Source organism: Akebia trifoliata, chromosome 10 (assembly GCF_017979445.1).
Source record: "Akebia trifoliata isolate Shusen 1 chromosome 10, ASM1797944v1, whole genome shotgun sequence".
NCBI classification, from domain to species: Eukaryota; Viridiplantae; Streptophyta; class Magnoliopsida; order Ranunculales; family Lardizabalaceae; genus Akebia; species Akebia trifoliata.
Genome location: NC_141384.1, coordinates 31,000,416 through 31,011,825, shown reverse-complemented (window position 1 = coordinate 31,011,825; position 11,410 = coordinate 31,000,416). Strand labels below are relative to the sequence as shown.

Sequence of the window (11,410 nt, the reverse complement as noted above, 5' to 3'; positions counted from 1 at the left end):
CTCTCCAGACAAGAGAGAATCTCTCTCTCTCTCTGTGTATTGCGGATGTCATTTACGCCACACGTCAAACGTTTGTTGAAAAAAATTTGACCACATAGACCCTTTTAAATGGTCAACCAGAAGGCTTTGTCTTTGAACCTTTAACAACCACGGACGACGTTAACAGCTTTACTTACTCTCGTCCACCACAACATCCTAACGGCCGTTAAACCCCAAAAAAAATAAATCCTCTCTTCTTTGTCCTGTCTCCTCTGCCGCTGCGCTTCCAGCAGCCAAACAACAATGGCAAAACCAATCCACTTAACTCTTCTTCTCATCTCGTTCTCTTTCATCGTATTTGCCATTCCCGAATCCCAAGAAGAACAGATAGTACGACCGCCTGCATACATAGGAGGAGCCTACTCCCGTTACGATGCAGTAACAATTAACCAAATGAAACGTGCAAAGAGAAACCGAGCAACTATTCGACAATTCCTTGATGGACATAACAAGGTCCGACAACAATTCGGAGAACCACTACTTCAATGGGACAAGAATCTAACACGTTACGCCCGTAGATTTGCCTCGCAACGCGCGTTGTTGTGCGATATGATCCATTCTAATGGTCCTTATGGTGAGAACATTTATTGGGGTTCAGATTACTTCCAACATACAGCAGCGGATGCAGTGAATGCTTGGGTCAGCGAATTACAAGACTACAATGTAGTGACTAACATGTGCGCAGCGGATAAGATGTGCGGACATTATATTCAAATTGTCTGGAGGACCAGCCAAAGATTAGGGTGTGCACGTGTGAAATGCGTCAATGGGGGTGTGTACATTATATGTTGTTATGACCCTCCAGGGAACTTTTTCGATGAGAGCCCCTTCAATCCTGCACCCACAGCTGATACATCTCCTCCTACTAATACCTCACCACCAGGGCAAGGTTATTAATGGGGGATTTTCTTTTTAATGTACCGGACGGGTTTGTTTGTAGGTGTATTAATATAAATTTCCTTTTGTTTTGGTATTAAATATTTACTTATTGGTTAAATCTAGTGTATATATATACATATATGTATGGGTCCCGTTCAACAACAAACATTTTGGCAAAACATTTTTCAAAACATGGGTTAGAGATTTTGGAATGGGCTGATTTTTTTGTGAGGATGATCTCTATGGTGAGGAGATCATCCTCACCAAAAATCAGCCCATTCCAAAACTTCTAGCCCCATGTTTACAAGTTGAAAAATCGTGAACCGTCCATTTTTTGTAAACCATTTTTTATGGGTTAGAAGTTTTGGAATGGGCTGATTTTTGGTGATGATGATCTCCTCACCAAAAATCAGCCCATTCCAAAACCTCTAACCCATATTTTGAAAAATGTTTTGCCAAAATGTTTGTTGCTGAACATTTCCCTATATGTATATATTGGGCTGAGTTTTTGTGAGTATGATCTATATGGTGAGTAGATCATCCTTACAAAAAATCAGCTAATTCGAAAACTTCTGGCCCTATGAAAAGTGGTTATAAACTAACGATTAAAATGAATGATCAAAGATTCTTTAATTTGTAAATTGGGATTAGCAATTTAAGAATAGACTAATTGCTTGAAAAGATGATCCCCCTACCATAGAAATTACCCTCACAAAAAATCAGCCCATTCTAAAACTTTTTACCCCATATAAGACAAAACACATTGTCTCCAACTGTTTGCTTTTATATATATATATATATGGGTCCCATTCAATGGCTAACTTTTTGGCAAAACATGAGTTAGAAGTTTTGGAATGGGCTGATTTTTGGTGAGGATGATCTCTACGGTGAGGAGATCATCATCACCAAAATCAGTCCATTCCAAAACTTCTAACCCCATCAAAAATAATTTACAAAAAATTGACGGTCCACGATTTTCAACTTGTAAACATGGGTTAGAAGTTTTGGAATGGGCTGATTTTTTTGTGAGGATGATCTCTATGGTGAGGAGATCATCATCACCAAAAATCAGTCCATTCCAAAACTTCTAACTCATGTTTTGAAAAATGTTTTGCCAAAACGTTAGCCATTGAACGCTACCCTATCTATATATATATGAGTGAATCTTATAAATTCAAAAGATGGTTTATGGGCACATCATTAGAAATTTAGAATACAAACTAGCAATTTTTTTTTTATATAGGGTAATTTAGATATATTTGGAGAACCATTGTCTTTTTTATTTGATGGTATAACCTCGCAACCATGAATTTTTATGACTAACACACACTTGAGCGGAGCCAGGATTTTATTGAAAAAAGATTGCCCCCATTGTCTCCTTACTAGCTCTACCCTAGATTAACATAAAATAATCAAAATACCTTCATCTTCAGTATTGCGTTACCATTTAGATCTTGGCATGGTGCGAGTAATTACTCTAATTTTTCTAAATGAGTGAGAAAATTGATAAATTAACCTTGAATGATTTTTGCCAAATGAATCTGAGGGTTGAAAATGATCAAAGTTTGGGTATTGAAGCAGATAGACAGTTTTAGAAAGTAAAAGAGAGAATATTTTTTTGCTCATGTATCACCCCAGCACAACTCTACTTTACTGCGTTGTTTAATTTACAAATTTTTATCTAAATCTATTAAGATATTCTTCTTCAAATTCTAATTAGAAAAATGTTAAAGTGACCTTGAAATAACACTCGAAGTAGCATTGTGAGTGTCATTATGCGTGGAAAAAATCATAAACACATTTTCTCCAGATATGAAGTCAAGGGAAATTGATGGTTCTCTACACACACATTATTACTTCTAGTGTTAATTATTTCAACTTTCGAGTCACTATAACAAGGCTAGTTATGCAAAAACTAGTTTGTGGCATGTGCTTTTGCCCAAGAGTTGTGAAAATTATATTTATGTAAGATTAGAAATATGTTTATAATTGATTTAAGAAATTTTCTTTAAAAATATTAATAGGTAATCCAACTCTATGACAACTTGTATCAGTTAATTTAATATAGAGATATTTTTTCAATTAATGAACGTGGATTTGCAATAAGATCACTCACTATCTCATCCTCCTCTTCTATTGGAATTTTTTGGTTTTTGGGTCAAACGATAAAAAACATTTTTCCATGATACCTAGTTCTCATGGAATTTGACTTCCACAAAAAATCATATTTCTTGCAATCAAACAAACCCTTAGGAAAGAGTTTTCTAAAAATCATATAATCTTATCCTTGTTCATTTGATTAATTAATATAATTCCAAATTTTGTTTTTTTATTATATTATTTTATGTTATTATAGGTTTACTATTTGGATAGTACATCCAAAGGTACATTTTACAATTATAAAACTATCATGTGCAAGTCCATTAGGATTTGTGCATGATTAATGTTTTTATTATTATAAAATAATTATAATTTTTTTTTTCAAAAAATTAAATAAATAATCTAATTTTATATCATATTTTTATCATTTAACCCTTTATAGAGATTTTTTGTAATTTAAAATATTAATTAAGGTGATATTTTAAATTACATAATTAAAGAATATTTATATAATTTAGAAAAAAAAATTATAAACTAAATAAAGTAATTGCATGGTGGGATTGAAATTCTATTCCTTTTGACCCAAAAGACATTGATAATAGTGAAGTCAAATGTAAACCTCAATGGAATGTATTATAGTATTGAGATTCAATCGTACCTCTTATAGAGGTTCGACGTTGTGGATATTTTTCACTAATAAAAATTTCTATTAAATAATTTCATCAAAATTCGACAATAAGTACCATTGAGCTTCAACGTTGAGATCCGACGCTAGGTAAATTTTATGAATAAAATCGTAATATTTTTGTTAAATTAATTTTTTTAACTATGATTTTTCATTTATATAATTATGGATGAGAAATATATTTAAATTATAAGAATATAAACAAAATATTTTAAAAATAAATATAAGAGAGATTGATAATATTTGTTAGAACTCTTCAATAAATCGTGGATCAAACAAGAAAATGCGTAGATCTATAAGATTCATTGTTATTATTCAAATCTAGAGTCTCTTTGATAAATTTTAATAATTTTTTATAAATTTTGATAGAGAGACTGAATTTTTCTCTATTTCAATGGTATAAAATATTGGGAAGGAGGAAATTACAATTTAGTATATTATTTTCAAGGGTTTATTTGAGAAATTGAAGGTGTAGCAAATAACCTTATATGAAATTTTTATGCTAAATGTCCTAGTAATAAAGATTCGATATATTTTTTTTCCCCAAGGAGGTAATTAACAAATGCCATTGTAACCAGTTTTATTTTTTATTTTTATGGAGGTCTAGCTTTGACGTACAGGATGATACGAAGTTCATTAACTATACAACTCCTCCGAGTACAAGATCCTAGCTTCCAGTTTCTTTCACTTTCCATTACAATATCTCGATTCTCGAAGTCTTTGTATCCTATTTATGAACGACAGAGTTTATTCAAAGCCCTTCAAAAGTTAAGATTCCAGAAGTCCAAATCAAAAATTTTCCTGTAAATTTCCCAAAACGAATCTTTACAGAGAAACCCTTGAAAGCTCTCTCACTGTCTCTCAATCATGGCGATTATCTCTGATTTTCGAGAAGAAAATGTACCACAACAGCAGCAGAAACCTTCATGTTCGTCCTCTTCTGGAAGCTCCTCGGTTGGACTATACGACGAAGTTCTGAAGCAGATCTTGAATCAGAGAAGTCCTCTCGCGTTAATGGAGACAGTAATCGATTTCCTTCGTAGAAAATCTGATATTTTCAACGACGATAATGTCGGCAAGAGGATCTCTGCTTTGGTTTCTTCAACGAAGGAGGACACAGCAGAGAGGAAGAAGAAAGCAGAGGAGAGGGGTTTAGAGGAATATGGAAGAAAGCCTGAGAAACGTTTGAAGGAGACGGAGAGAGTGGTTTCTTCGATGGAGGAGAAGAAAGTAAACGAGGAGGTGATGAAGGAAAGAAAGCCAGACAAAGAAGAAGCGCTGAAGAATGGGAAAGAGATCGTGAGGGGTCAGTTATAGTTTTTGCCCTAATTTCCTAATTATGAGATTTTTGAAATCTATAATTTGGTAAAATTGCCTCAATCGATGTTAGTAGGTTTATATGGTCTCGTAGTTTGATTAATTTCACAAAAAACAATCTAGTTTTTAGGTCCAAAAACTAAATGAAAAAATTGGCCGATACATTCAGTGTTTTGGCATCAATGTTTCGTATCGGTCTCAGCCTATATATCGAAACATATCAGCCCATACATTCCGATATTTTGACCATGTCAGTAGTAAATGATAATTGAAGTAATGTTGAGAGCATGGTTTTAAGCCTCCCCCGAGACCGAGATGACTCGTCCGATGTGTCTTGGTATCGTCCACCAACGAGGCGAATAGACAAGTCAAACGTATTGGACGAGATTTAAAACATATCGGAAAACTCATCCGAGACGACTCGATCTCGTTCATGGATGAGACGAGATGTCAAAACAATTTTTAAAACCATGGTTGAGAGTTATAGTCTTTGGCTTTGGTTATTAAAAAGAAGGGTATGGTGGTTATATGTTATATTCTTTTAGATATTGAAAATTTTGTATATATCACTATTTAATAAAATTATATTTCTAATGGGAAATGTTCAGCAACAAACATTTTGACAAACATTTTGGCAAAACATTTTTGAAAATATGGGTTACAGGTTTTGGAATGGGCTGATTTTTGGTGAGGATGATCTCTACAGGGAATAGATCATCATCACCAAAAATCAGCCCATTCCAAAACTTCTAACCCATCAAAAATGGTTTACAAAATGGATGGTCCACGATTTTTCAACCTGTTAACATGGGGCTAGAAGTTTTGGAATGGGCTGATTTTTATGAGGATGATCTCCTCATCGTAGAGATCATCCTCACCAAAAATCAGCCCATTCCAAAACCTCTAACCCATGTTTTGAAAAATGTTTTGCCAAAATGTTTGTCAAAATGTTTGTTGCTGAAAGGGACCCATTTCTAATATCTTGATCATACACTATCCCTCTTATTGAAATCATGTTTAGGTTATTAGAAGACTTTTTTTTTCTTCTAATTGTTGTGATAAAATAATCATTTACAATTCCCTGCAAATAGTAATAAACTTTTAAAAACTATTAAAAAAGATAATAATAACTTACCATGTAAGACATACTCTCTTTCGTTCCACATCGCTTAGTATTGAAATTAAATAATTAAAAATTCATAAGTTCTTTAACACTAAATTAAGTATTTGAAAGGGGAAATTAAAAAAAAAATCTAAATAAAATATTATTTTTAATAAAACTAACCACTTTTTTAAAATTACAAAAACAAACCTTGAACGGTCATTGAAAAGTCATTTTTGGCAATCCTATGAAAAACGACAGTACAAATGTAGTTTTTCAAGTTACCGTGAAAAATCTACACTTCAATTGTAGGTTTTTCAAGTTTGCATTAAAAACTACCATTCAAGTGTAGTTTTTCACAATAAAATTTTTTCCAAAAAATTTATCCGCTGAATTAGCCATTGAAATACACATTTTGTATATTTAAAAAATACTAAATTTTATTAAATAATAAAATTTTAAAAATGTTAAAAATTAAATTAATCTATTATTTTATATTATAATATACTCATGCATATATTAAACTATTTAAATGATTTTTTTCTATTTAGGTTTGATGCCTTAGTTCTTAAATTATTTATGACACGCCAATTAAAGAATAAAACATACTCTTAATTTTATTGAAAAACTCAAATTCAAAAGAGTGTTTGAAAAACGCACTCTGCATGGTAGCTTTTCAATGACCGCTCAAGGTTTGTTTTTGTAATTTTGAAAAAAAAAATGGTTATTTTTCAGCATTCGAACATTCTGCAGAGGATGAGAAGTTCATCTCTGTGTTCTTGACTAAGCAAAATTAGATGGAGTGGTGAAATACTTGGTGAAAGGTGACCCTGAAATTGATACACAGAAAGTAGAACCTGAGAATAGCAAGCTCTTTGACTTGGATCCTGAAACCAGCCAAACTGTGGAAAAGATTATGGTATTGTACCCATGTCTTTCGTTACTATCATGCGTGCCTTTTAGTTTTTCTTTTTCTTTAGGTATCAGTGAAATTCTATATCAAGCCATAACACTAGTCTCAGTAGAAATTGTGGTACTTGTTAAAGATAATACTCTGAACAAGTTTTATGAGATTGAGAGAGGTAGTTGTTTTGCTTTCTTCCCCGAGTTCTACTTAGTGTCTGAACTGTTTTTATGCCTATACTTCCATGCGAGTGGTGAATTGAGGACTTTTGCTTTAAAATTTTTAATCAGATTTTAGTGTTGAAAGAAACTGAGTAATTTAATAATCGTGGAAATTCTTATTAAGGTCCATGGGGCTAATTCAACCTCAACACCTTCCTCATAAGGTGAGGGTTGCCTTCTTATATACCTCATGGATTGGACTCTAGCGGGCGATGTGTGACTATCAATGTAACACCCTCCCTCACATGGGACACCACATGCAGAGCCAGGGAAACCCTTCCACAAATCCAGAAACAGACGGGCCTAGCTTTGATACCATAATAAGGTCCATGGGTCTGACTTAACCTCAAAACTACGGTCATAAGGTGAGGGTTGCCTTCTTATATACCGCACGGATTGGGCTCCCATAGGCAATGTGAGACTATCGTTCCAACTTCAACCCTCACGTGGGACACCACATGCAGAGGCAGGGAAACACTTCTATACATCCAGAAACAGACAGGCCCATCTTTGATACCATATTAAGGTCCATGGGCCTAGTTCAACCTCAAAACATCATGTGAGAATTGCCTTCTCCAAAATCATGGTCAATATGTTATCAAAGTGCTAGGTTCGTATAGGTCACGGGTTCAAATCTTTCCACTCTTATAGGTGAGGGAGAGTGTTGAGTGTATATTTTCCCCCACTGGTGTGTCATACCCCAGTTAAGCCCAATGACCATCTTATAGTCATAGTTCTCCCCTTCTCCAACATATCGGTCTTTTGAAGTAGTTGATTGGATAACAATTCTAATGAGGGATATTATTTTCAGCTGTTTATTTGTAAGTCTAATCTCTCATTTTTTATTTGGTTATTGTATTTGATTTGTTATCCTCTGTTCCTTTCACGCAGTTCTATCAGCGACAGAAAACCATGGGTCTACCAACAAGTGATGAGCTGCAGAAGCAAGAGATCCTCAAGAAATTTATGGCTGAAATGAGTCTCTCTCTCTCTCTCTAAGGACATTAAAAAAAATATATGCTTGTTAAATTCTTTTATGTGGTTCGTGCCAACTTTTGATCATCTGATCTGATATTTGGTCCATGCAGCATCCTGAAATGGACTTCTTGAGAGCGAAGATATCATGAAGGAGCGACTCATTTGATTTGCTCACTCTTTTTTATCATTCAAAGTCATGTTGGTGATTGGGTGTATATTGTTGTTGTTGGTGATTGGGTGTATATTGTTGTTGTGGTTGCCGATGTCCTACCTTGCCTATTACTTTATCAGATTGTTTTCTTATTTGGATGTAGCAGTGTCCAAGATTTGTTTGGCAATAAGTTGTAAATCTATAATCAACTAATTTAAACACATAGTTGATAGTGTGCGTGTAATATGCTTAGAATGTATTAAAACAAGATAAAATAGATAACTTACTAATCATAATTAATTTATATGCAAATGTTTACTAGTAGATACTGTGTATATAGGAAAAAATAATATTTTTGGTGGAAGTTTCTTTTTTTGTAGAAATGTTTCCTCTGAAATATTGAATTTTTATACTTAAAATTTGGTAATTTTAGTGGAAATTTAATATTCATTGAATTATTTGAGAAATGAATATTGATTTTCCATTTAAATATACAAAACAAATTATAAGTTAAATTTCGTGTAAATGGAAATTTTTTGGTATATTTTATGGAAGAGTCACTCGGTCTGTACTCGGCTGATGCGGTAAGAATATAGAACTATAAATCTTTTTCTTCGGGATACACACTCGGCTGATGCGGTAAGAATATAGAACTATAAATCTTTTTCTTCGGGATACACAAGGTAAAGATCAATGGTTTTGTGCCCTTGTTACATTAGCCGATTACATATACTGAGTGAAAATTTTTGAATCAAGAAATCATTAGCGGTCATGGAAATAAGAATATAGAACTATAAATCTTTTTCTTCGGGATACACAAGGTAAAGATCAATGGTTTTGTGCCCTTGTTACATTAGCCGATTACATATACTGAGTGAAAATTTTTGAATCAAGAAATCATTAGCGGTCATGGAAATATGCGAGAAGTTTTATACTGTGAATTGCATGAAAAAGAAAATAAGGGTAGTTTTATAAATTAGGGAAGACTTCAATACATGTCCTATTCTTGTAATTGATTAGTCCGGGATTTTGTGGAATACCCTGAAGTGATGACTTGCTTTTTAGTGAATTAGGATTCATATCTTCTTATCAAGGTGAGAATGTTCTAATGCCACTCTTAAAGAAAACTCTCGTTTTGATATTTTTGAGGTGTATTCAGACACACACATAAAATTTTCTAAGTTAATCCAATTTCTCAGAAAAAAATTCTTATGATGTTAGAATAATATTTTTGGGAACATGGCCTAAGATTCAAGGGCCATAATGACATAGGATTTAAAACATATTGTTCTTTTGTACTCTGGCGAGATTTCTAAAGGTGTCGTGTAGGATTTATACTTAAAGGTGGCAGTTAAAAGTGTAGTGTTTGGAGGTGATCTCGACCCTACTTCTTATCAAACACTTCACACTTAAACTCATGGTTTCAAGTACCATTTAGACCCTTTTTTAGTGTTCTATAGTTACACAATTCTTTATGTTCTAAAGGGTACCCTTAACTCTTGAACATGTTTCAAGCATTATTGACAGTTTGAACATGGGATACACATTCAAATGCACCTACTCTTGTCCACACAACAAATAGACCCGTCTCTCATGTGATACACATTAAGGTCCACACAACAAATAGGCCTCTCTCTCTCTCTCTCTCTCTCTCTCTCTCTCGACAGGGAAAACTTTAAAAAAAATGTTGAAAACAAGAAAAAAAAATTATAAAAGTAAAATATAAAAAAATATGTTAAAAGTTATGATATATATATATATGGGTCTCGTTTGGCACCCAACCATTTACCCAACAATTTGCCCAACATGTTTTGTCCTACATGGGTTCGAAGTTTTTGAATAGACTGATTTTTGTTGAAGATGATCTCTATGGTGAGGAGATCATACTCACCAAAAATCAGCCCATTTCAAAACTTCTAACCCCATCACAAATGATTTACAAAAAATGGACGGTCCACAATTTTTCAACTTGTAAACATGGGGTTAGAAATTTTGGAATGGGCTGATTTTTGGTGAGGATGATCTTCTAACCGTAGAGATCATCCTCACCGAAAGTCAGCCCATTCCAAAACTTCTAACCCCATGTAGGACAAAACATGTTGGGCAAATTGTTGGGTAAATGCATACAATCAAGTTATTATCATCAGATCCCATATTTTTATATTTATGAGTTATCAAATTCTATTATATGTCAAATTCCATATTAAAAAACAAGATTTTTTTATTTTTTTATTTTTATCTTACGGAAAAGATGAGAAAAAATAATAATAATAAAATGACATTTTTTTTGTCGCAAATAAAAAAGTCATATTTTTTAATCATCAAAGATGTAAGATGTGTTTATTTATTATTATTTTTTTAAAGAAATGCTATTTTTTGTTAGAATAATGATGAAGTGACCTCAAGTTGAAATCGCATATCATACTTCTTGACCTGAAAGTATACGAGGACCATTAGATATTTTTCATCGAGATACGAGTAAAAAATATTTACAATTCCTATTCCCTTTCACATCAAAAAGTACAATATGAGATTCCAACTTGAGGTCACTCTAACACTACTCTTTTTGTTACTATGCTAAGGGTACATAATTCTCTATGTTCTAAAGGGAAAAAACCCTTGACCATTATCAACTCTTTGAACATTTGACACACATTCAAATGCACCAACTCTTGTCCACATCAACAAAAAGACCCCCACCCCACCACCGCTCCCACACCCACACACGCGCGCGCGCGCACACGCACACACAAATGTTTGGTCAAGTTTAAGTCCCCTTAAGCCATTTTTTAGGATTCTGAAGGTACACAATTCTTTACGTTCTAAAGGTACCCTTAACCCTTGAACGTATTTCAAGCATTATTGACGCTTTGAACATTTGACACACATTCAAATGCACCCACTCTTGTCCACATCAACATATAGACCTCTCTCTCTCTCTCGCTCGCTCGCTCTCGAATGTTGCATGTTAGGACAAAAGAATCAAAATTTGCTTTGGAGTTTTGGGCCATTATGGCAAAAATGTGGGTCCCAT

General features: G+C 33.5%; 2 protein-coding genes across 4 annotated transcripts; both read left to right on the top strand.

Annotated features, from left to right (window-relative positions):
* Nucleotides 1–282: 282 nt before the first annotated feature.
* LOC147393855 (pathogenesis-related protein PRB1-2-like) lies at nt 283–936 on the top strand. Its single transcript, XM_086455145.1, has one exon. It carries the CDS (start codon nt 283–285, stop codon nt 934–936), a length of 654 nt encoding a protein of 217 aa, XP_086311271.1.
* Nucleotides 937–4,447: 3,511 nt separating this feature from the next.
* On the top strand, nt 4,448–8,703 carry LOC147393854 (uncharacterized). 3 transcript variants are annotated; one of them, XR_015181905.1, is made up of 4 exons: nt 4,448–5,009; nt 6,858–7,041; nt 8,139–8,226; nt 8,336–8,703. XR_015181905.1 is itself a non-coding variant. In XM_086454913.1 (3 exons), exons 1-2 carry the CDS (start codon nt 4,571–4,573, stop codon nt 8,177–8,179), a joined length of 480 nt encoding a protein of 159 aa, XP_086311039.1. In that variant the 5' UTR covers nt 4,448–4,570; the 3' UTR covers nt 8,180–8,222; nt 8,336–8,694. The 3 variants fall into 3 exon arrangements, 2 of the variants coding, with proteins under 2 accessions (XP_086311039.1, XP_086311037.1); XM_086454913.1 differs by lacking the exon at nt 6,858–7,041 and having other exon boundaries at nt 8,139–8,222; nt 8,336–8,694; XM_086454911.1 differs by lacking the exon at nt 6,858–7,041 and having other exon boundaries at nt 8,336–8,693.
* The last annotated feature ends 2,707 nt before the right edge of the window (nt 8,704–11,410 follow it).